Here is a 26,585-nt window from a genome sequence, read left to right on the forward strand (position 1 = left end):
GTGCATTTATGTGAACAGATTTTTTTCAGATCCGTGTGTTCTTTCCAGTGAAATAAGAAATCTGAAATTGATGCTCATTTTGTCTAATCAAGCACACTGAATTTAACTTGTGGTGCTTTTTTTTATTGTAATCCTTGAAATTGGGAATGTCACATGACTTTAATTTGCAGGGCTATTATTGAGAAATACCACGGTATTTAGTTGGTGTTTGAATGTTTTACTGGATGCAGAGGGCTGAATGAGTTGGCCCACTGTTGCCTGGAAGTGATTAGTGAGACCTTGGCAGTGTACTGCATTGACCTAGGAACATGTTGAGTCTGTCAGGAGGCAAGGCTGGGAAAATTGTAACTGGTTTTAAATCTCCCTGATATTTGGAAATATTTAAAATCTTGTATTTTTAATCATTAACTTAAGCACTAACTTAATTTGAAAATATCGGTGGGAAACAAAGATAACATCAGTTACTGGACTATTTCCCACTTCTGGATGATTGTTGAACTTTACTGCTTCAGTAAAAGGGTAAAGTTCAACAATGTTAGTTTTTAAGCAACTAGCAGTGCTACTGTTTATAATTAAGCCTTGGTGGTAATTACTGATGGTTATTGTAGGCCAGTGTGATGCTGGTGTCAGTAGTTAGACACATCAGTTTGCTTAGATAAGAAACCACAGAAATGAAGTGGACTGGAAGCTCAGTATAATTTTTCTCCCAATCTCTGGCTTCTGGTTTTAGTTCAGCATATTTAGAATGGCAGATATGAAATGTGGTGCCTTCCTGGTTAAGGGGAACTCTTCAAATGGGATGTTTTATTCACCTGAACCACCTTCAGTACAGCTGCACTTTTGTCCTTGTGTCCTCATTAGACCCATGCACTTCCAAGATGGATGGAATGAAATTAACTGAGCCAGGCTGACATCACATCTCTCTTTATTTACTCTTTAAAATAATTAAAATAAAATATGCACAGTAGGTGATGATTAGTTGGGTATGGAAAACAATGAGTTTCATCCTTCAAATGAAGATTAATGCTGTTTACAGAAAGCATTTCAGGAACTTAGTGAAAATATGTAATGGCCTGGAATTATCTGGATCCTTTATGATTTAGATACTGGAACTTGCTGTTGGTATTGTAAAGAAAGAAATAAGAGTTAGTTTAATTTGCAGAGGGGGCGGAGGTGGTTTAATTGGACCTAAGGGATATCTGTGCTGTGAGGCCAGAGTTTGAGAGATTACTGAGTTGTCTGATTGATAGACTAATGAGGGCAGTTGCGCAGAGAGAGAAAACAAACAAAGGAATGTGTTAAAGCTGTGAACTGTAGGTCAGAGCTGTTGCTGAAACTTGCAATTGGGGTGGATGATGGGCAGATGGAACCAGTTGGGGGGAAGAAACCCAGGTGAATAGGACAATGTCAGATTTACCTTCCCTCTCAGTCCTGATGCAGGGCCCCGACCCAAAAGGTCAGATTTCCAACATCTGCAGCTTTTTTATTTAATTTCTGGTTAGATATGTAACAGCTGAGAGGGTGATAGAAACAGATTAAGAGCATCTTTCAAAAGGGAATTCAATGTTAGTTTGTGGAGGGGGGAAGGTAAATAAACGTGCAAGGCTGTCAGCTGCTAAACTAATTACAAAGATGCCTCGAAAGGGCAGCACAGGCGCTGTGGGCGGAATAGCTTCCCTCTGCGGATCAAGTGACGTGTGACTAATGATTGACAGCGGAGCTGGTGTACGGATTGGCCATACAGGCAGGCAGACCCCGGTCAGATGTTAGCCAATCATCGGCGTGCCCTGGCGGCCATGTGACGTGCCCTGGCGGCCATGTGACGTGCCATGGCGGCGTCCTTGGTGTGGTGCCCAGGTGTTTGAGCGCCGGTGGTGGGCCGTTGTTGGGCCGTTTGCTCGGACTTGAGCTGAGCTCCGTCGCAGGCGGCATCAGCCCCGAGTCGGGCGGCAGCGCAGCGAGGAGCATGGGGACAGTGCAGGCGCGGGTAAGCGATGACCCCGGGCCAGAGGCCTGGCAGGGCAGGAGCCCGGCGCTGGAGTAGTGCGGGCTCCCTTCACATCTCGCTGCACCTGGCGCCCACCCAGCAACGTTTCCATCGCTGCATTCGGATTCATTAATGTAGTCCTCACAGCCAGCGAACTTATATTCACTTTATAGGATCTGGGGGTTGCCGTCTCATCCATTATTGCCCTTGAGCTGCAGTTGGTGAGCCGGTTTCTTGAGCCACTGCAGTTCTTTTGAGGCAAGATTTAGACCCAAGGATAATGGGCGGGGCGGGGTGGGGTGGGGGTGGGGAAACGCCTATTATATTTCCAAGTCATTATGTTGCGTGACTTGGATAGGATCTTAAGGGGGTAAGGCGCCCATGATCTTGCCGTCCATGTCTGTCTTGGTGGTGGTGGTGGCGGCGGCGGCGGCGGCATTGGGAGATTATGACAGGATAGCCTTGACAAATAAATGCAGCGCATTTTTGTAGATAATACACACTGCAGCCATTGTGCAATGGCGCTGGAGGGAATTAATGCGATTATTTCTGTGTCGCTCTCCTTTTAATCCAACTCTAGTCAGTTGTTTTGAAGGATCAAGAGTTGAGCTTCCTTTTTGGAAGATGCTACCACATCCCTGTTCTCATTAGCCATTGATGTAGTTGGTCCAGATAAAATTATGATCACATTGAGACCTGGGGAGAACAGCAAAGGGTCCCTCACAGTTTTGATGAAAGGTTATTGACCTGGGCTGCCTAACCTTCTGAGCATTTCCATTGTTCTTTGGTTGTTGATAGTTATCAAGAAATATTTACAGATATTATGCAGTTGTGCATGATGAAATAGGAAAGAATTAATTATTGTTCTTAAGTAGAAAGAACATTTTAAAAATGTTTGGGACATGGGTAATGATGGTAGCAATTTTTTACCCATTCTTTATTTCTCTGAGAATGGATAAAAAAATCCTTCCATAATTATGTTGGTTAAGTAATTCTGCTGCATTAATTTGGTGATGATGGGAGAATGCTGATGGATCTCCAAATAAGGATGGATTTGGAGACAGTGGTGTTTCTGTCACATCGTTGTTCATCTTCTCAGTTAAAGGTTGTAGGTCTGCGAGGTGCTGTTGAGCCAATTTTTGTAAATATTGCAGCAGCACATGTAGATTTGTGCAATGTGACTGCAAAATAGGATGAAGAAGTGGCTATTGAGTCGCAGGGCAAGGGCAGTAATCAAACCAATTGCTGTCTGTTCAGTGACATTTAGCTTATTGATTGTTGCAATGGCAATCATCTGGATGAAATAATTCTATGTCATTCTCCTTTTAATCCAACTCTGTTCAGTTCTTCTGAGGAATCAAAGATTGAGCTTCCTTTTCAGGATATGCTGCCACATCAGTGCTCTCAATAGCCAATGATGTAGTAGGTCCAGTTAAAATTTTGTTGCGTTTTAATCCCTAAGGTATTGATAGTGGTGGGACCTCCTGTACGGGAGCTGTTGAATGGTTGATGGCTAAATATATTTTGTTTTACATCCATTCAGTTTCTCAAAGTGCTTGACAGGTGATTGATTGTGGGCACAGTAACAAAGTGGGCTTGGAGTCGGAGGACTAGATCTTTGGTCCAGTCAGGAGTTCATTGTGGCAGCTGGCGAATTTAAGTTCAAAGAATTAAATGAATTTGAAATTAAAATGCTCTTATTTGTAATCATAACCACAAAACTACTGGACTGTTCTGAGAGACCCTTCTGGTTTGTGAATGACCTTCAGGGAAGGTAGTATGTCCTTTTGTCCTTTAAGTGACATTGGACCCATTAATATGTTTGACTTTTACTGCTTCCTTCGTTCAGGGGTAATGAGAGATAGAAAATGAATACTGATTTTTGTCAGCAATGTCTACATCCTATGATTTTTTTGTTTGCTTTTTATTACTTCTAGTAAATGAAACAGTAAATTTATAGGAATGTAGAGTCAGGTCCAACAGACAGCATATAACCTAATGGATGTTTATTTGTGTATCTGGTGTACAAAGGACGTACAGTATGTAAGAAAGGACTTTAGAACGACTTCCCATTGTTTTCTGGCTATTGACATCAAATGTATTTTACTTCAGTCCTGAAGATGGAGTTGATGAGAATGCTCCTTTGATGCTCCTTTGTCAGATGAGAATACAATCTCCAAGTGAAACTGACTTAAAGATTTCCTCTAATTGAGTGTTTACAGTAAAGATAGCCATATAGCATCTGTTTATGAATTCATCAGAAATATCGATTATTCTTCATTGAAGTATTTACACTGTTATGATTGAAGAACTGTGTGGAATGGCATTGTGAAAGGAAAACATTGGTGCAGATTTGATTGGCTTTGTGGTCTGATTCTGCGGCGTAACATTCTACAGGTGGTCTTTGGAGGAAATGTGCCTTCTCATTAAATCTTCCTACGTCCATCCACTAAAACTATGGATCTTTTAGTTGGCAGGCACAACTGTTCCCAAGAGAACGGGTATACTCTGGTGTCTCCGCTCCATCAAATACGAAAGACAAAACAATATTACTTCTAAATCTCAGAATTCATTCCTGACCCTTTAATGTCTGTTAGTTAAAAGTGAACATTTTCTACATGGAAAACTTTATTAAAACATTAGAACTTTATAATGTTATTCCGATCCCTATAATTGTTACTAAATTCTTTATCATTGTTAGAGTCCCACATTGTATTGGAATGGGCTAGGATTTGCCTGGGACACTGATCCAAGTACAGTTGTTAAGATTTTGTCAACTGTACGAGAGGAAATTGGTAAGGCCAGAAAGCAGGAAAATTGAAAATTACCTTTTTTATCTTTTTTGATGGATTGCTGTTAATTAGTTGCTCAAATAAATACTCTGGCAAATAACTCGTGCATATTGAAGACATATTGTGTTTATATCCAATGCATTCTGATTCATTGTTTTACATTGATTAAAAGTTATTTCATTGGGAGAGAACTCGTGTATAGTGAGTACTTATTTGAACACAAGTTGATGACCTCTGCATTTTGCCATTCCCCGCCCCCCCCCCCCCCCCCCCCCCCCCCCCCCCCCGATTAGTTTGGCTAGTGGTTTTTAACAATGCTCCTGTGAACTTAATTCCAAGAGACGTGTTCTGAACATGACTCTTCTAGGGTTTACCCTGTTTCTAGGTGTAATTTTATTTCTTCCCCCAGCTAATAAGTTTAAATAAGTTGACTGGTTTGGTTTGGTTGGACTTTAGATAAAATCTATATCTGGATTGTAAAATATTTATGTTGCTACCCATGCAAGATGTAAATCATTGAAGTATGAGCTTCTGTATTCTTATTTTCATATTTGGCTTGTCTGTCTTTTTATGTATAGATTAGCCATCTTATAGAAAGTTATCTAATCTCAGGCGTGGAGCAGCTTTGGCCAGCTTGGAGAAATTTGACGTATGCTCCTACATTTGCATAAATGATTATACCTTTATATATATTTCTCTACTTACATTTTTAAAACACATGTTAAGTTAACTACTTTGTGCCTGAACTCATCAGACTTTTTGATGGAAAGCTGTATACGAGGAACATCATAACTTCTTTTCTCCACAACTGGTCCTTGATCCATTGTCACTGTCGGGCAGAGAGTTCTGTAGTTGGGTTACCTTTTTCATAGATCGCTAAAAACAAAACCCTACTTTGGTCCTGGGGTTCGTCAAACATGAACAGCAGGGTCAAGAGAGGAGAGTTGTTTATGACTCTTACAATGGGATCAGTTTAATTTCTGATTTTATGCTGCTATTTGGTAAATGTCTCTTTGCAAATGTAATACAACGGATTTAAAAATAAAACACAATTTTTCAGAGCTTGGAACCCCTTCCAGTGACTGGACCGAATTTATCACCTCCAATAGATGAAGCAGAAACAGTTGAAGTGGAGCCTGAAACCAAACAGGAGGTTCTGGAAAATAAACAGGTGATTATTTACCTGGTGCTTTTTAAAATTTTCACCACTTATGTTAATGTGTGAGAATTTTCCTAGTGATTTTGTCAACTTCTGAGGAATGAGTCGGTGAATATACCTTACCAAATTCTGTTCCTATAACCAGTTGCAAAAAGATTAAGCAGTGAGTTAGAAGGATGTCAGTGATGAAGCATTGACCATGTACTAATCTCTCTCTCTCTCTCTCTCATTTCAGGTGATTGTTCAGCATGTGCATATTGATGGAATCAGCAGAACTAAAGATGACCTTTTAATATATGAGATAGCTGATGTATTCAAAGCTAAAAATCTCATTGAAGTAAGTATTTCTAGCAAGTTCTGAATTATTGTACAAATATGGTTGTATTTCTGGAAACTTAGAAGTTTCAAGGTATTCAGAGGAACTGATAGAATAGGTAGAGAAAAGCTTTTTTTTCTCCTTTGGTTGGTGCATCTAGGACTTGGTGATGTTGCCTAAAAATTAAAACCAAGTCTATAATGAGTGGACTAGAAAATATTTCTGCGTGATGAGGTAGTAGATATTTGGAGCTCTCTTCTGCAAATGGTGACAAATGTTAGGACATTTAAATATTCGATGGGAAATGGATAGAATTATATTAACCAAAGTTATTCTGCTGTAAGGATAAAAGGCAAGCATAAGGAGTTGAATCACAGATCAACCATGATCTTATTGAATCAAGGGATTGTGCAATAAAGCAACTGCTTAGAAATATCATCATCTTATCTGGTGAGAAGTACCAAATGATGGTTTGTAATATATTCCCTTTCACAACCAGACACAGAACTAGGAGCGCCAGACAAATAATTAGGAGCAAGCGCCTTTGGGTCTTAAATACCATTTTACTTTTATCTAATTGTAGTGAACGTTTTAATGAGATAAGAACACAAAATACTGGAAACAGTCAGCAGGTCAGGCAGCATCTGTGGAAAGTGAAATAAAATTAATGTTTCAAGTTGAAGATCCTTCGGCAGAATACTTTAATGAATTTACTGACTAAGTGCAATTTAATTTTTTTTTGATTTGCATGTATTTTCAGGCAGAATAGTATAAAATGGCTGCTGTCTACACAGCAACTTGAAGATGATGAAATAGAGGGCATTTGCTGTAGATATTCTTAATTTTTATCTGTACCTGGTAGTTTTCAGCAGTAACTACCAGATAATATTTTACGATAAGTTTGTTTGGGGGAGTGTGATGGGTGGAGTCCCAGTGAGTGGCTAATGAAACTCCATTTCGTGATGTTAAAGGATACAAGAATAAACTTAATTTTTTCATTCGAATAATACAGTTGGATCTTTAATGTCTATTTGGCACTGCAAATGGGGCTTTGACTTAATACTGAATCTGTGACAATGTGGAGATTGAACCCATGGTCTCCTAGCTCACAAGAAAATGTGCTGCTACTGTAATTGGATATGAATGGTAAAGCATTAAAATATGACTTGCATTTTCAGAGCATCTTTCATATCCTTGGGATATCCAAAACACCTTAACAACTAATAAAGTACTTCCCACAGTTTAGTCACTATTGTTATGCAGGAAGTACAACAAGTGGTTTACAATGTACTAGTGACCACATAATCTGTTCTTTTTCTTCTTGATACCAATGTCGCAACATGGGATATTTTGCATCTGTTAGAAAATAATCAAGGCCTTATCAGAAAGAACGCTTCCAGCTGTGCATTGCTCCCTCAGCATAGCAGTGCAGTATCAGCACACATTTTTGTGCTCCCGTTTCTGGAAGCAAATTTTAACCCACAAAGTTACAAATCAGGCAATAATGTTTCGAATTGAGGCACAACGGACAGATTTATATGGCTTTGCTTAGTGTACAGGTTTATGTATCTGAAGCAATGCGACAATAGCAGGGATATTAACATTATGATACTGAGCCATAAGGTATGCCCCAAACAGAATGTTTAAAGGGACATTGGTTGAGTTTCATCTGGCACTTGACTAGTTGGAAGGAGTGGAAATAATACAATTCTAGCCTTAAGTACACTGTTGCAATTATCTTCTAACTTATTGATTCCTATTACAATTTATATTCTGAATGAAGACAACTGTTACTTCATGCAAAAGATACGAAAGTCTGGTGGCACATTGAAGACCATAAGACATAGGAGCAGAATTAGCCCACTCGGCCCATTAAATCTGCTCCGCCATTCGATCGGGGCTGATTTATTTTTCCCTCTCAACACCATTCTCCTGCCTTCTCCCCATAACCTTTGATACCCTTGCTAATCAAGAACCTATCAAGCTCTGCTTTAAATATACCCAATGACTTGCCCTCCACAGCCATCTGTGGCAATGAATTCCACAGATTCAGCACCCTCTGGCTAAAGAAATTCCTCCTCAGCTCTGTTCTGAAGGGATGTCCTTCTATTCTGAGGCTGTGCCCTCTGGTCCTAGACTCTCCCACCACTGGAAACATCCTCTCCATATCCACTCTCTGCAGGCTTTGAATATTCGGTAGGTCTCAATGAGATTCCACTCCCCCCCGCCCCCCCCCCCCACACACCTCATTCTTCTAAACTTTGTCGATCCAGCACAGGCCCAGAGCCATCAAATGATCCTCATACATTAACCCTTTCTTTCCCAGGATCATTCTTGTAAACCACCTCTGGACCCTCTCCGACACCAGCACATCCTTCCTTAGATATGGGGCCCAAAATTGCTCACAATACTCCAAAGGTAGTCTGACAAATGCCTTATAAAGCCTCAGCATTACATCATTGCTTTTATATTCCAGTCCTCTCGAAACGAATGCTAACATTGTATTTGCCCTGCTTACTACTGACTCAACCTGCAAGTTAACTTCTAGGGAATCCTGCACTAGGACTCGGAATCCTGCACTAGGACTCCCAAGTCCCTTTGCACCTCCGATTTCTAAATTCGCTCTCTGTTTAGAAAATAGTCTATACTTTTATTCCATCCACCAAAGTGCATGACCGTACACTTCCCTACGCTGTATTTCATCTGCCACTTCTTTGCCTGTTCTTCCAACCTGTTCATCCTTCTGCAGACTCCCTGCTTCCTCAACACTACCTGCCCCTCCACCTATCTTTGTATCATCTGCAAACTTGGCAACAAAGCCACTAATTCCGTCATCCAGATTATTAACATACAATGTGAAAAGTAGCACAATACCACTTGTCACTGGCAGCCAACTAGAAAAGGTCCCCTTTATTCTCACTCTTTGCCTTCTACCAGTCAGCCAATCTCCTATCCATGCTAGTACCTTTCCTGTAATACCACGGGCTCCTGTCTTGTTTAGCAGCCTCATGTGCGGCACCTTGTCAAAGGCCGCCTGAAAATCCAATTAAACAACATCCACTGACAAAGGAGAGTCTATCCTGCCTGTTACTTCCTCAAAGAATTCCAACAGATTTGTCAGGCAAGATTTCCCCTTAAGGAAACCATGCTGACTTCAGCCTATTATGTGCTTCCAAGTATCCCGAAACCTCATCCTTAATAATGGACTCTAACATCTTACCAACCACTGAAGTCAAGCCAACTGGCCTAGAATTTCCTGTCTTTTGCCTCCCTCCCTTCTTGAAGAGTGTGGAGTGACATTTGTGATTTTCCAGTCCTCTGGAACCATTCCTGAATCTAGTGATTCTTGAAAGATAACTGCTAATGCCTCCACAATCTCCTCAGCTACCTCTTTCAGAACCCTGGGGTGTAGTCCATCCAGTCCAGGTGACTTATCTACCTTCAGACCTTTCAGCTTCCCAAGCACCTTCTCCTTTGTAATAGCGACTACACTCACCTCTGCCCCCTGATTTGGTTCATATTAAATCAAAGATTTTCATTTTCAAATGGAGTTGAATCACACCCAGGGTCTGTAATAATTGCAGATTAAATTAAGATGATTGGGGAAACTAATCTCTCTGAAATTGCTTATTGTCTTCTCTGTCAGTCCTCCCCTCTTTTACTAGCTGATGTCATCAATTGACCTGACGATATAATATTATCTATCATTTTGATTTTTCACACAGATAGGCAGTTAACAGTCTTTTCTGGGTCAATACAACTCTTTGCATGTCATCCTCCATACAATCGATCCTTTCTTCTCCATCACCAATATTCACTCCCCCTACCATCCCCTCAGATTCAACCAACTCTGTGAGTGCAAAGCAAGTCAAAGCTTATTACGGTGGCATGATGGAGTTGAGCTTGACAAAAGTTCAGATTTACTTCACCAGTGGGTTTTGACAACATAACATAAGTGGACCATTTCCTTTCCTCAAAACAAAGGTGATGAAGAAGTCTCATGAGGCCCGTGAGCGGTTGCTTCGGCTGGGAATTTTCAGAAACGTTGAAGTCCTCATTGACACCGCCCAAGGTAACTTTGAAAATGTTATTGTTCTTGCCTTCTGTTACCTAGTGATGATCTATCGTGATTCTTCGGGTACTTGGATGTCTGCACAAACGAACACCATTTATAATAAGGTCATAGGTTCTACAGGAACTTTGTCAGCCAGCAAGGTGATTCTCTTGTGCATTCTGACATGGAGCAATAAGGCAAGTTTTTTTTCCCCATACATGGTAGGCTCATCCTCTTGCTGTTCACGTTGATTGGGGGGTGGGGTGGGGAGCAAGAGCTTTTTGATTTGGAAGGGAAATTTGAAGATGTGAGACATCCTGGGCCGTCCACGTACACATCGCAGTCTAGCACAGAGGCCTGGTAGCAGAACACTCATTCACTTCCATGGCTGGGTCGTGGGAAATGATGCAGGCAAACAAGTGAGGCAAGAGATTAACACTGTTGAAAAGGGTCGATGAACATGTACATTTTGTCATGGTTTTAAAAGTAATTCCACACTTGGCCAATCTAAATTTTAAAAAAGTATACTGTTAACTTTAACCATTTTCAAAAGTGAAATGGCTAGCCATTGTTACCTAGCATTTTGTAGTGCAGGATTGAAATTTGTTGGGTACACTTATAACAATGAAGGTCACTTCTCTGTTTTGCACACAGGAAGCCAAGTAATGTGTGTGGTATACTCCCTTGTGTGCTCTTTCAATTTAATTTCACTCACTTTTGTTAAAAGAGGGACTTTCTTTCGATTGTCTCAAAATGTTTTGTAGCCAATAAATTGCTTTTAAAGTGACTTCTTTTGTGAAGACACAGTAGCCAGATGCAACATAACTGAGGATGCTGGTAATCTGAAATAAAAACAGAAAATGCTCTGAGGGGCAGGCAGTGCCTCTGGAGAGAGAAGCAAAGATGACATTTAAGGTAGTAATCTTCTGTAGAACATGGTAACCAGTTAGGTCCCAACAAGAGCCATAAGCAGCAATAAGATAAACAGTCAATGTATTTTTGAAGATGTAGTTTGATTGATAAATCTTTGTCAGGATGCAAGGGTAACTTCTAATCAGGACCATTTGTCAACCAGCAATTTATCAAGAACACATATATATTCATAGAGTTATACAGCATGGAAACAGGCCCTTCATCCCAACTCATTCATGCCGACCTAAATTTAAAAGAAAGTGAATGCTCCACCCCCTCTAGTTTCTTGATGGATTCTGTTGGTTCTAAAGGTGAGGAGGCATTGGCTGATGGATTGGATGTGATCTTTGAGGTGAAGGAAATGAGACGCTTAACTGGAAGCTACAACACTATGGTTGGGAACAATGAAGGAAGCATGGTAAGATGATCTCCATTAAAAAGTTTTAAGCATGGCAAGGGCAACTGCAATTGTCCCCAATGGATTTGTTCAAAGAATTATTTTTTTCCCTATAGGTTTTGGGTTTGAAGCTGCCTAATCTGTTTGGTCGAGCAGAAAAGATAACCTTCCAGTTTTCATATGGAACAAAGGAGACCTCCTACGGCATTTCGTACTTTAAACCAGAGCCAGGCAACTTTGACAGGAAGTAATGCAGTTATACATTCCTTTCCTGCTTGTAAAAAAAATCCCTGAAAATTATCATCTTGCTGCTTTCACAGGTGTCTGATTCATGTTGATTGTTGGGGGGGGGGGGTGGGGTGGGGGGCATGGAGTTAACATTGAAAAAGAAAAGATTTGGGCTTTTTGTTTAAGTTTTAAATGTGATGGGAAATGACTCGCTGTGAACAGCCACTTTTTTTTCAGGCAAAATATTTGTTTAGAGAGTGTAGAGAATAGAACCTAAATCGATTCTTTTTCAATAAAAGCAGGGCAATTTCTCCAGAAAATGCATTGAGTGTTGGATATTTACATCAAATGATGTGCATAAAATCATGCTCAGTCTTTTATAGCACTGTGGTCATCAAGCTTGATTGACAGGGGAATTACCTAATCATATTCAATCTACCTGGCCATAGCAGTGCCACTACACGAAACTGCCATATTTCATCCATGTTTTACTGGACTAGATACAGTGGTTGATTTGTTTACACAGTGTTTTTCTTCAGCAGTGTGCACACTTGCAACCCTTCCCCAATTTCAATTTGAAAAGAATTGGGGAATTATAGAATCTAAGTCATATAAGTATTGCAATTTTTAGGGCAATACTTCTATCAATTGCACCTAATTAATGGTGCTTGCTGATGAAATGCAAAAGCAACAGCAAATTCCAGGTGAGAGCAGATGTGCACTTAAAGAGAGAAGTGAAGAAGTTGCTGTTGGAAAGGTGCAGCCCCATTATTAGATTTGTAAAGAAGTGATCTGACTTCTTCCCTTTTTCATTAAAATGCATTGAGCAGCAAGAAGTTCCTGTCTTGGACTGCAGATGTGAAATAAATTTGCATAAGAATGTTAAATTGGGTCAAAGTAATTTTATGTAACAACAGGTTTGTAAATTACTGCCAATTAATCTCTCCAATGCTGAAAATTATTTAAAACAAATGTTGTGTGTCATTCCTTCAGACTTAAATTATTGACGATGTAGAACACAGTACATGCACCCATTGCCTGACCAAGAAAGTAACTCACCACTGACTGGCACAGGATTCTGGGGTCATCTTGGCTTAGATGACTTAGTTACTTATCAGTTGGAGCCACTGAGCTTTCAGGGCTTCTTTTAATGAAAAGGACATCAATCTTTTAATGAAAAGGACATCAAACTGGACTTTTTGCAGTTGTGTGCCTACATTGTCTTATTGTTAATCCAATGTGACTCTGAAGTGGCATAAGCTTTTCTTTGTACCTTTGTTAGTAAATTGGGCAGTACACCTTTTTCATGCGGAATTTATCTGCTGGGCAATGTGACTACAAAGAAGAAAGTGATATTTTCTTTTTACATAATTGGGCTTAAAATTTTTTTTAGGTAGTACTGGTAGTAATGTTTAGCTGCTAACTTATCTCTGCATTTATGTCCATGGATCTACATGAGCAGAGTTAATTTTTAATTGTTGTTACTTAAAAAAAGGTGAGCAAATAGTACATGATGTAAATGAAAAGCGGATCATCAATTGAAATGTACACTTCTTCTTCAGTTATTCTGTTAACTTGTATAAGGTGACTGGGCAGTTTCCCTGGAGTTCACTTCGTGAGACTGATAGAGGGATCTCAACAGAATACAATGTAAGTTTGAAACACTATTCTGTTAATCCATTTTAATTGATAATCTTAGCAAAGTTACTTGATATTGAGTGACAACACTACTGTGTATTTGTAAGGAAGCATGTTTAATTTTACTAGCACATAAAATAGTCCAATAAGCTTCAAGTGATACTTCAGAAAGTAATGCTGTGATTGAATCATCAGAGACATGAATGTCCTGATTGAAACCATTAAGGATATGTACCTTAAATTTGCTTGTAACTGCACACTTTTGCTTTGTTGTGGAGGCTTCTATAAAGATATGTTTTACTGCAGGGATCTGAAACTGGGATAGTGTTTGTGCAGTGTATCATCCATAAGAGGATTATAATTTTGAGCTATGGGAAGATTTGAGTCCACTTCTAAACATACTAGCTGATCCTCTACTTTGGACCTGGCTTTGAAAAAATAATTTATTCCTTCAGTCACATCGAACTCCGATCTTAAACATCATCGTAATTTGGGAGATAGTTCAGACCATTATGTGGGCAAACTGAGAGGATTTTGATAACCAGTGCAATGTAGAATAATTGTTCCGCTAGAGTTGTAATATGATGCTGTTGATGTATTTATGTAAGCAATTGCCATTTCCTTATAGTTTCCACTATGGAAGACCCATCATACTCTGAAATGGGAAGGAGTATGGAGGGAGCTGGGCTCTCTGTCTCGCACGGCATCGTTTTGCGTTCGGGAAGAAAGTGGTCATTCTCTCAAATCATCAATTTCGGTAAATCTTCAATTACATTTACTTTTAATGCTTTTATTTTTAGCAGCCAGATGCAGTTGCATGATTTAATCTCCTCCATTAACAGATATGTTTTTTTTACTTTAATCCAGCTGCTAAATGGGTTTTCATTTCCTGATGTTAATAGTTCTACTTATTATATTAGAAACTATCTAACAATTGGAGATTGAATATACATTATTTAGAATTTGTTTCTGCAGAGAAATTTCAACAATACTTCTGCTGTTGCATAAGATGATTTTTCAATTAAAGCATGAAATCATTTTCATTACAGTCTTTTTAGAATTGGCTCACCTCGTCACAGTGGGAACTGGAGCACATTAAAAATGACCAAATCAACTTGTGTCTTTAACTATTTGTTTAAAAAAATATTAAGTACTTTTTCATAAAACACCTTGTGTTATCAAAGCATTTCAAACCACTCCACACTGAGTTACTTCTGTAGTGATTCTAAGGTAAATACAACAGCCATTTCTGTTCAAACACTGTAAAGTAGGTGGTATTGAAGTCTGTGGCATGACCATCCATGCATTTCTGACTAATTTGGTTTTGAGGAGTATAGTTCCCATGTTTATGGTAACATAAATGTTCTGTACATTAATGTTGTATTACTTGTATATTATAACCAATTTGTGTTATTCCTTCACAGCACTCGATGACCGTTGACACCCGGAACTCAGCAATCGTTCCCAAACGTGGAGCTTTACTTAAGATAAACCAGGTAAAACAGAAGTGAATTTGAGAATGATTGTGTACTACTCAAGGAATGATTAGTTTTAGCTTTGGATAATTTGAAACTGGTCATTTGAAAAATGTGACTTCCATTTTTAATTGTGAAATCTATGACAATTAGATTGCCATTCAAACATCAGCCTGTCCTGTTTGATTATTAACAGCATTAACAACAACTTACAATTATATTGCAATTTAATGTACCGAAGTGACCCAAGGCTATTTTGCAGGTGTGTTAACAAGTAATACTTGATTCTGAGCCACTAAAGGGGATACTAAGGCACAGACCAAAAGCCTGAGTGAAGAAATAAGGTTTAAAGAGCATCTTAAAGGATGCAGGAGAGGTGGAGAAGTTTATGGAGGGATGGTTTCATGTCTTGGCAGTGTCAAAGTTAGATCAGTTAAAATCATGGATGAGGAAGAGGCCAGAATTTGATGAGTACAACTACAGGGCTGGAGATAATTATGGAGAAAGGGGTGGGCAAAACCAAAGTGATATTTGAATACAAAATGCAAATTTTAAAATGGGAACATTGATTAACCTGGAGCCAGTGTAAATCAGCAACCACAGGAATGATGCATGTTAGGGTGTGGGTATAGAGTTTTGGATGATCTCCGAGATACAGAGAACAGAATAAGGAAGGCTGGTCGAGTGTGTATTGTAATATTGTGAAAACATGGATGAAGGTTTTGTTAGATGTATTTCTCAATGACAAGGGATCAAAGGATCTGGGGAGAAGGCAAGAAAAGGGTCGTAAAGTGGATGTTCAGCCATGATCGTATTGAATAGTGAAACACTTCCTGAACTTTAGGCTCTGAAATAGTAAATCATCATGTAACCCATTAAGACAATTAAATCAATGACATCATAAGTTACTTGAGTAGTTTGGCTGAAAAATAATTCCCTCTTTTCATTCTTGGAGTGTAACATTTACGGAATGAAGCTTGTTTTTAATAAAAAAAATTCTTGTGCTTGTGGAGGTGCTTCTGAAGCAATGTCTCTGTCATGTATCTGAATTGAAAGCCATATTAATTTTGCCTGACTAAAATAAGATGGTTGTCATGACTCATCATTTGTTTATTTTGAACAGGAACTGGCAGGTTACACTGGAGGTGATGTAAGATTTTTGAAGGAAGACTTTGAGCTGCAATTCAACAGGAGCCTTTTATGGGATTGTGTGAGAGTTCCTTTCAGTTAAATCATTTGTGCATTACAACAAGTAACCCTTTTGCCTCACATTGTTAAACCTGGGTCAGGATTTATGTATATTGCAGTTGTACTTTCCAACCTGGAGTTAATCAAGGAGGAGACAGTATCTGTGGGTTATGAATAGCTTTCTTGGACGAGGCTTTGCTAAAAGGCAAACAGCGAGTGTGAGGAGGTTAAAATAATTATTCACTGAACAAGTCCATTTCAATGCAATGCAATTTTAAAACCGATTTCTCTTCATACTATGATCATGTTGCTGCACTTGGTAAGAATCAACACATTATAGGTATGGAAATGAACAGCATACTGTTACTGGTTGCAACTGAACAATAATAATTATTTTTGGCTTCAAATTTCTGAACATGTTGATTAATAACAGATAAACAATAAAGGGATGCCCAATAAAAACATTTATGAATAATCAGTCTAATCCGTAAGTACTTAAATTTGTTCACTGATGGTTAGAGTAACTTCCATTGGGTTTTAAAAATAATTCAAAGCTGTAACAACGTGTCATTGTAAAAATAAATTCTCCTACTTTACCCACCCTTGGAAATCGAGCAGTTTCTTCATTTCAATTTGAATGAGTGAAGGAGCACCAAACATAACTGTTTTGCTGCTATATTCATTAATAATGTACATGTAACGGTGTGGACACATTATATAATGAGGTGGAAATTTTATTTTTTCTGATTAGGTTTTCTCAGCTTCCCTGTGGGGTGGCCTTTTAGTACCGATTGGAGACAAGCCATCCTGTATTGCTGATAGGTGAGTGTCTGAGAAGAGAATTTGTGGAAGAAATTAACTTAGCAGTGTCAACGGATAGAATTTAGTACAAGAAGTTTGTTTTTATTCTTTAACGTTCCAATGTTCCTCTTTGTGGAGAGTCTAGATTTAAGATGCTTCATTGTACTTTTCATCGCTAGCCCATTCTGATTATGAAATTTGTGTCTAGAAATTTACCCCTGATTGATGGCATTAATGGTATCAGTGTACTCTTTCTTCAAAATGCATTACTTGAAATCGGTGGAATGAATTTTGGAGGCAAGAGTGCAGGTTCCTAAAACTATTAGTGCATTTAATTATATTGATCAAGGATAAATTGGTAAATTGGTTTATTATTGTCACATGTATTGAGGTACAGTTAAAAAGTTGTCTTGCATACCGTTCATACAGATCAATTCATTACAACAGTGCATTGAGGTAATACAAGGTAAAACAATAAAAGAGTACAGAATAAAGTGTTACAGAGAAAGTGCAGTGCAGGTAGACGATAAGGTGCAAGGTCATAACGAGGTAGATATCCAGGCATTGGATTTCATCTGGGATGCAGCAAGGGTTAAGTATCAGCTCATTTTCTTCCTAATCACTTCTTTATGATTCATGTAAATATGCATCAATCATAATTGGGGTTAATGACAGAGCTGTTCATCTTTCACAATGTGTGATAATCATGTACAAGTCAAAACGGTATACTATAGCTTACTGGTCAATGAAAAACCAGTGATGTATCTTTTAATGATGGAGTATCAGAGTAACCTGGAAGTGATTCTATTGGTTTGCTATAAAAGGTGGCGTAGCATCCGCACAATTCACTGAGGTTCCTAACCTAAGTCAGCCATTATCTGAGGCAGAGAGTAGAAATTAATCATATCCTTCAAGAAAATGGTTAGTAAAAAAATTGCATCAGCGGAGGGCATGAAGGGAGTGTTTTCTTTTCACTGTAATCGATGAGTGAGAAAAAAAATTAAACCGAAGTCTTTTTTTAAAATGCATTGGACTGATGTAGTCGATGAACAAACATTTGCTTTATCCATGTCCACAGTAAAACAAGAATTGTGATAAGATAGTCAAATAGATCTACTGACTTTATGAAATCATTTTTTTGTATTCAGATTTTACCTTGGGGGACCAACAACTGTCCGTGGCTTTAGCATGTATAGTATTGGACCACAGAGTGAAGGTATGTGTAAGGTTATGTGTGCAGCAAATGTAAATTTATCTGGGGATGCAAACAAATGTTTGGTTCAAAATTCTTTCCAAAGATCATTCCCAGAATCTTCTATTGGCTTTATGCCCTATATTCCCTCTGCAGTTTAAAGATAAAATCATGCTTTAACAATCCATGTATATTCCAGGTTTATGTAGACTTTAATGGCAAGTGGCAAGATCTGTTAAAGGTTAAGGAGTTGAATTAGACTTAATTGTATAAAAATGTACATCATTTAATGAGTGGTTTTCTCTCTGTTTTTACCCTCCGCTCCCTCTCTCCATTTCAAAAGGGGACTACCTTGGTGGTGAAACATACTGGGCTGGAGGCCTGCACTTGTACACACCTCTGCCTTTCCGTCCAGGCCAAGGAGGATTTGGAGACCTCTTCAGAACACACTTCTTTTTGAATGCTGGCAATCTTTGTAACCTGAATTATGGTATGGCAGACAAATTTGTTCCACAGATGCCTTTTCCTGTTTAGTTTAACAGTGATTTATACAACCTGATTAGGCTGAATTGCCAAGCAATTGGTTCACCCTCTCTCTTATATGCTGTGGCATAGAGCAACAAGAGAAACATATAGTTGTATTTGTTTCTGAGGAAGGAAATACCCAAGTATCGCAAATACAGGACCAGTTTTAAAAAAGTACTGTATTGGAATGTAGATTTCTGTTCTTTCTGGGAAAGATTACAGATGAGTTGTATTCTAATTTATACTGTCAGGATTTAGATCTAACTATATTGCTTTGAGGCACATTGCTCATGATCAGGATTGATAACTTTCCCACAGTGCCCCAAAATAAAAGTTATAGCTGCGATTTCTATGACTTTCAGGAACATATTTCATACATAGGAATTATATTTAACAATACCAAATTACTGAGTGTTTGCATTGTTTTGAAAAAGAGACAATTGAAAACACTTATTTGTTTCTTTGTATATATTTTGCAGGTGATGGTCCCAATGCACATCTGCAGAAGCTGGCAGAATCTATTCGATGGTCATATGGAGCAGGGATTGTTCTGAGACTGGGAAACATCGCTAGACTGGAACTCAACTATTGTATTCCCATGGGAGTGCAGAGTGGAGATAGGCAAGTACTGCTTGCATTTTATCAGTCCTGCAGGTCAAATATTTTGTAAAAAGCTGGTTTCTCGTTGGTGGTAAATTATTTAAGTGCTCTATTTGTATTTGGTTGAGCTGTGACAAAGCTTATTAGTTGCATATGTTTTAGTCCATATGGGGGAGAAAAATCAATCACACAGGATATTGGCATATAAATTTATTGATGTCTGCAGATTTCAAACATATGTATGGAAAATGTATTTGGTACCCTTATGGTTAAGTAGGTCTCTGAGGTAATCATGACCCTTTTAATTGTGTGTTTTTTCTATAGCTTTAAGTTATAAGTTATAAGCTATAAGTTATTTCTCAAAATATAAATGTTGCGTTGCAGAATAATCCTCTCAGTTTTTCAAAAAGCATAGAAGAGGTTTTTCTATAACCTCTTAGGAATATTAGAAAATACGAAGGCCATATTATGAATGGAGTTATGATTTTGTTATGTTGCTAAAATAGAACTCTTGGCCTTGAATTTCCTTCTTTCCTGGATTGGCTGATGTTACATGAATGGGTATTGAAAGCTGTGCAGCAAAATGACTTAAAGGGTTTGTTTTAAAAGAGGGATTTGGAAAAGATGGTCCACAGGTTTGTTTAAAGGCAAGAATTTGGAGGAGGTAGTTGTCTCCATTATGTTAGAAATTATTTTAGCATTACTATAAATCCACAGAAACATGCTGAAATAATGCAAATATTCTGAAAATTTCCTTTAAAAATATGTTCGATATACTTTGAAGCTTTCACACAATGTGTAAATTGAGAAAGGTCAGCAATTTTTGTTAAAGTCTGTTCAAAATCATCATGTAGAATAGTAAGGGTGTTATTCATTTCTTTCCTGAAGGAATTTCACTGAACTCAGAGGTATCATTATGGCAGCTGGAATGACAGCTCATATCTTGGACAATCTACTGTGCTCTTTTCCATCTGTTTTGAGATACAGAAACAAGATAAAGAACGTGTGCTGATATATAAAATTAAAAGTGAAAAAAACACAATAGGTTTCATCAGTATCTGAAAGATGACTTCACATTGGTTATGACTTTTCATTTTCCATAGTTTTATGATGGGCACAACTGGGATGAAATTTCAAATGTAACAATCTTATTTTTTTTCCTACCCTGTGCAGGATATGCGATGGAGTCCAGTTTGGAGCAGGAATAAGGTTTCTGTGATGCCTTTGAGAAGCTACATTGTGCAGGTGTTCCACTGTTAAAGTCAAATCAGTACTTAATCCAAATTATAATAAAGTTGTTTGTAATTTGACACTGGTTTTACGTTTTTGCACTGTAAACATTCACAAGCGAAACCATTGGGAACAAAATGAATAAGGGACATAAGAGGCCTTTCAGCTCATCAAGCTACTCCTGTATTCACTGAGAGAGATCCTTACTGATGTGCACTTTAATTCCATCTTCCTGTCCTGCCTTTGATAACTTTTATGTCTTTGTCTTACAAAAATAAATTAATCTTGTATTTAAGACTTACCTAATGTTTTTGGTAGGAGGAAGTTCACATTGTCACTTTTTTTATGATGAAACATTTCACCCCACCTCTCACCTCAGTAGTCTGGCTCTGATTTTTAAGGTTACGTCTCTTTGTTGTACTCACCACCAGCAAATAAAGTTCACTCTGAATATCCTAGCCTCCTTAACCTTATTTAGTCCAGTCAATATTATGAAAGCATAATACTTAGAATTTACAGTTAAGAAGCAGGCTATTCAGACCAACAGATACGTTAACACTACACACACTTTCCAATTGTAATCTCACATTATGAATTCTGTCTTGCATTCCTTCCATGGGGAAAATATCCTTTCTCAATTGTGATGCCTGGAATTGTGCACAGTATTCCAGATATAAATTTTGTTGTGCATATTTGTTTGACATCTTGCATGTTATTAATGAATGGTGCACACATTTTAGTTCCAGACACTACAGCATAGCATTTTCTTTTAATGACTGTCTTTGATATGAAAAGGAGAGATGCATCTATAATGTCCCTGCTTTCTGATACACTGATTTTTTTCAGTCTTACAGTCTTTTAAAATTACCATTTACGACTATGATTGAATTATCCTGAACTTTTAGAGGGAGATTTCTAGTTTTCTTTGCCAGAATCAAACAGAAAGCTCAATAGGACTGGCCAGTTTTTAATTGAATACACTGAAAATTCAGATAATGGATGCTTGATGTTTATAGTTGCATTATTCTCTTTGATAAACAATAGTTAAGGGGCTTGCTGAAGAAATCCTCCATCATCCCTGTGAAATTCACATTAGGGCAAGTTTGCAGAGATAAATGCTAGTTTTGCACCCTCTGAGTGAGTAGCAAATAAAAATTTCAATGTACATCATAAATTTAATGCAAAATTTGTTTTCTGTCAAACATCAAGGTGAGCTTGTTTGAATAAAAACGTTCCATTTGATCCAGAATCCAACACCTCACCTTAAGTATTCAAGTTCATTGTAAAAACTTCTGTCTATACCTCTCGCTGCCTTGGCAAAGCAGCCAGCATAATCAAAGGCCCCACCCACGCAGGTCATTCTCTCTTCTCTCCTCTCCCACCAGGCAGAAGATACAGGAGCCTGAGGGCACATACCACCAGGCTCAAGGACAGCTTTGATCTTACTGAGATAACACTATTGAACGGTTCCCTTATATGTTGAGGTGGACTCTTGACCTCACAATCTACCTTGTTGTGACCTTGCACCTTATTGTATACCTGCAATGCACTTCCCTGTAGCTGTGACTCTTTACTCTGTTATTGCATGTTTTATCTGTTCTACCTCAATGCACTCTGTACTAACTCAATGTATCTGCACTGTGTAATGAATTGATCTGTTCAAATGGTATGCAAGAGAAGTTTTTCACTGTGCCTCGGTACAAGTGACAATAATATACCAATACCAAAAACCATCAAATCACAGGCAGTTGAGTTCTGCTACATTAAAATGGAACATCATATTATGACTTAAATCTGGTACAAAATGTGACTGATTGATAAGGACAACTGTGGTGGTTGGAGGGGGAGGGGTGGTGGTCGTCGGTGAAGAACAACCAAAAGCAACTTGCTTTTCAAATGAGATGTGATCTTTTGAATAGAGATAAAAGAGTGAAATCAAGTAATAACAAGCTGCAGTCCCTTAGCTCTGTCTTATTTAATAAAAGTTAGTGGCCTCCTAATGGAAGGTAAGATCCCTATGCATGTGAATGCATTATGCACACACAGTGGTGTACTGGTTCATTGTTCTTTCTTTCCCAAGACATGTTCTATGTTCTAGTCAAATTGTTGGGATAAAAAATTCTGACAGCTGGCTGAGTTTTAGATTAGCACATGGAATTAGCAAATTGATCTGTTTTAGAACAAAATAGATTGTCTAAATTCCACAAGATAGTAGGTTTTACTAGTGTTAAATAATCAAGTATTTTATTGGAGCTTATCAAATGAGACCTAAATATAACTAGAGTATCTTTACATTTCAGAGAACACTAATGTTTCTCAGTGAGAAAACCTATGTTCCAGAACATACTTTTCTTGCCTTAATTAACAAGTTAAAATATTTTTATGCATCAATAATCCACCCTTGCACATCGAATGTAAGTATCTTTGCTAAATGCCCACTGAATAATCCACTGGAATTTTTTCAAGTGGAGTCAAAACCCAAACCATCTAACATTGAAGTTAGAACATTTATCTCTCAGCCAGTGGTCAGCTGTATTGAGAGATGATTATATTGCAATGCTTATGATTGTCAATGCAATATTCTCTAATTTTCACTTGCTAGAGCTGGTGTTCACCATCTATTGACAAGTGGCAATATTAATCTCAAAATGCCAATTTTTTTTAAAATCAAGATTCATGCTCCTGAGCTGAAGTACATGCCTCCAAGTTTGCTGGATTTTTTTTTGCCCCATACCTGCTTCTGCATACTTCCTGGATTTTCATTCTAACAGTATTCTTGGATAAAGTATCCTTCAAACAGCATCTGAGATCACTTTGTAATCCCATTCATTTTAGGACCTCGCCACACTTCATGCTGTCTCCATGTTATTCACAGCAATTTTATCCAACCACAGACCCTCTAACTTTTAACTCTGCATTCTCTGCTAAAGTTTCTCTCTCATTTACTGTGAGATATGTGTATCCAACAGTGATGACATACTAGAGATTGCCACTTCCATTTATAACATTTTATTTTACTGCTTCTTACAACTTCTGAACTGCTCTGACCTGCTGCAATACTCTTTCATTTTTCTTGGATCCAGTGCCTTCCCATATCCCTATCAGCACTCCTTGACCAACATCTCACTGCTACCTTCCTGAGCTGAATTCCTTTATCAGACTTCAGCTTTCCTTTATGACTCTTCAAAGGATTCATGCAGGCATTTGTCAATACTTATTCCCGAGCAGCAAGTCTAAATGTCACATCCAATGTTGCCATTGATTTACTCACACAGCGTGCTTGTTGGACGTTAATCTCTCCAAACTGCTTCCTGTCAACTCATCTACCCAGTACTGACAGTGGTTCTCTGCTATTAAATCATCTAACGTGCCCTTCTCCCCATTTCTCTTCAGAATGTACTCACCTGCACACACAAGACCCTTGCAATCCATGGCTGGACTATATAAAATACTGTAAGTTTTTGCTCTCCTTTGCTTAATCTATTTACTCAGAGTTATCCTGGAATCCAAAGATCAACATCACAACAGAACACTTCACTTCTGTAATGCAAAACTCCTTAAACCTTTTTTTTCCCTACTCAAACAGGCTACCTGGATCTGAAATCTACTGAACTGTTGCCAGTGCAACTTTCCTTCCTGACCCATGTGTTAGTTGATAAAGTTCTCAATAGGCACTGATTTTCCCCCAATCTCCTTCAAATGAGCCATCATAATTCCCCCTAGTCAATAAAAAAATCCTTGATCTCTCTCCCCTTCCAAACCACTCTCCGTCTCCAAACTCCCTCTCCCTTTTCCTCTCCTGATCGTTTTTCCAAACTTTGTTTCCAGTTCATCATTTGGTCTATTGACTACTACAGCGATGAACCAGCTCTTAATTGGATGTGATTTGTATTCTTGTCAGGATTTGCAGATAGAAGACCTCCCCACCTTCACCAACCTTTTTGGCCTGTCTTTAGCCCATCAGGGTTTACCACACTATCTTTCTCCAACTCATCCCCACTATCACTCATTCAATCCAATTCTTATCTATTCAATCATAGCCAGAGCATTGCTTGCAAAAGGTTTTTAATTCCTGCTCTATACTATTATTAATGGTGTCCCCAAGAATCTGTCCTTGATGTCCTCCTATTTTGCTTCCATATACTGCTCCTCAGTGACAGCATGTGTTTCCATATGCCCACTGATACTCCCCTGTTCCTCACCACAGTACTTCTTGATTACTCTATTGTCTCTAACTTGTTAAACCAGAATTTACTTCCAACTAAGTACAGCTAAACAATGTTAACTTGGCATGCTGGTTTTAAGAACTATCGGATGTTATTTCTACTTATACCCCAAAACATTTTAATTCACTTTTTTATATGTTACACAGTAGAATAATGCAGCCCAGTAAACTTAAAGGGAGTGCAGGAACTGGGGCCCCCGCTGAGTTTCAAGGCAGTGCATGAACCGGTGCTCCAGTGAGTTTCAGGGGATTGTGGGAACGAGACCCAGATGTGCCAGAGAGACGGCGGAAATCAACACTCGGTGAGTTCAATGCCAAATCATTGGGATTTCTGAATGGTGAGATAGCAGATGATGGGGAAGAATGAATCCGCATTGTCTTTGGCCTCTCATAAAATCTATTCCTGAAGCATCAGTTCCATTCTTATTCTTACCAAGGACCTGAGGGAGAACCAGACTTTTTTGCAACTTCAATATTAGTTACCCAGAATAAGCTTCTGAGTACGCATCTGCTCCAACGCTGAGAATGGCTCTTTCTCCAACTCCAACATTGCCCCACTTGCTGCCGAAGCTCTCATCTGAGAAGCTTTTGCTACTTGTGGAGTATTCCGAAGTACTCTTGGCTGAGCTCCAATTTAAAATTATCGGAAAGTCTGGTTATTCTAATTTACACCAAGACCTGTGATCATCTATGTTTTTGATGATTAGTGTTGACTTCTGGTTAAGGAAAGCCTTGTTCTTTCATCATTCTTGTTTATAATTCCCTTCTCCCTATCCTTGTAATCTCTTGCAGTCCTCTGAGATACCTGTCTTCCTCCAGTTCCAGCCTCTTAATCATTCCCAATGTAATTGATCCATCGTTTGGATTTAGAACAGAAGGGGGTTACAAGGGGTCTGATAGAATCATTAAGGGTACAAAATAGAGCTTTAGAGAAACGACATCCGAGTAATATCAGCTGAATTGCACTGAATCATAAAATGGGTACATAATCGATGGGCTCAGTGGTCTTCCACAATGCGGTAATGAGCAGCAGGGGGCGGTTCACCGCATCCTGTTCTGCGGCAGTGGGACCGGGACCGGGCAGTTCACCGCATCCTGTTCTGTGGGAGTGGGGCCGGGACCGAGCGGTTCACCGCATCCTGTTCTGCGGGAGTGGGGTCGGGACCGGGATCCCGCGGTTCACCGCATCCTGTTCTGCCGGACTGGGGCCAGGACCGGGCGGTTCACCGCATCCTGTTCTGCGGGAGTGGGGTCGGGACCGGGATCCCGCGGTTCACCGCATCCTGTTCTGCCGGACTGGGGCCGGGACCGGGCGGTTCACCGCATCCTGTTCTGCGGGCGGCGCTGCTGCGGGAGGGGGACCGGGACCGGGCGGTTCGCCGCATCCTGTTCTGCGGGCGGCGCTGCTGCGGGAGGGGGACCGGGACCGGGCGGTTCGCCGCATCCTGTTCTGCGGGCGGCGCTGCTGCGGGAGGGGGACCCGCCGGGTCCGGTTCCTGGAGCCGCAGATCACAGTGAGAGGCGATGGCCACCACGCCGGTGAGGTCCCCGAGCATCCAGCAGACGAGCAGGATGAGGAAGGACGAATCGTTCCTGGGGAAGCTGGGAGGGACGTTGGCGAGAAAGAAGAAGGCCCGAGAAGGTGAGTTGCGCGGGGAGCCGCTCTGGCCGGCCGCCAGGCTGAGGGGGGAGATGGGGGTGGGGGTGGGCTCAACCTCCTGCCTCCATTCCCCTGCACCTTTTTCGGGGAGTCCGCAGGGCAGAAGCGGCCGGGATGTCACCCCTGTCTGTGGAGCCCTAAACTAGGGATCACTGTATCAATAAGGATGAGGTGAGGGGGTAAAAAAAAACGAGCTGCTGGAGGAG

At 39.5% G+C, this 26,585-nt stretch overlaps 2 protein-coding genes across 2 annotated transcripts in view; both read left to right on the forward strand.

The window, feature by feature from the left end:
* The first annotated feature begins 1,809 nt into the window (after nucleotides 1-1,809).
* Nucleotides 1,810-20,574, forward strand: LOC127578602 (sorting and assembly machinery component 50 homolog). Its single transcript, XM_052030763.1, has 15 exons — nucleotides 1,810-1,987; nucleotides 5,840-5,950; nucleotides 6,174-6,275; nucleotides 10,239-10,326; nucleotides 11,532-11,638; nucleotides 11,734-11,864; nucleotides 13,408-13,495; nucleotides 14,112-14,240; nucleotides 14,908-14,979; nucleotides 16,082-16,168; nucleotides 16,898-16,968; nucleotides 18,096-18,163; nucleotides 18,483-18,629; nucleotides 19,144-19,285; nucleotides 20,438-20,574. Exons 1-15 carry the CDS (start codon nucleotides 1,967-1,969, stop codon nucleotides 20,481-20,483), a joined length of 1,410 nt encoding a protein of 469 aa, XP_051886723.1. The 5' UTR covers nucleotides 1,810-1,966; the 3' UTR covers nucleotides 20,484-20,574.
* A 5,230-nt stretch (nucleotides 20,575-25,804) lies between these two features.
* The window catches only part of LOC127578368 (beta-parvin), a 54,376-nt gene continuing 53,595 nt past the window's right edge, over nucleotides 25,805-26,585 (forward strand). Inside the window, exon 1 of the mRNA XM_052030313.1 lies at nucleotides 25,805-26,361. Within this exon, the coding sequence (XP_051886273.1) occupies nucleotides 26,244-26,361 (118 nt within the window). The 5' untranslated portion in view covers nucleotides 25,805-26,243. The remainder of the gene's footprint in view (nucleotides 26,362-26,585) is intronic.

This window comes from Pristis pectinata, chromosome 15, assembly GCF_009764475.1.
Source record: "Pristis pectinata isolate sPriPec2 chromosome 15, sPriPec2.1.pri, whole genome shotgun sequence".
NCBI lineage: Eukaryota > Metazoa > Chordata > Chondrichthyes > Rhinopristiformes > Pristidae > Pristis > Pristis pectinata.

Coding starts and splice junctions, on each gene's coding strand:
- LOC127578602 (XM_052030763.1), top strand. CDS start 1,967: ATGGGGACAGTGCAGGCGCGG. Junction 10,327..11,531: donor CCTCATTGACACCGCCCAAG/GTAACTTTGAAA, acceptor TTGGTTCTAAAG/GTGAGGAGGCATTGGCTGAT. Junction 16,169..16,897: donor GGAGCCTTTTATGGGATTGT/GTGAGAGTTCCT, acceptor TTTTCTGATTAG/GTTTTCTCAGCTTCCCTGTG.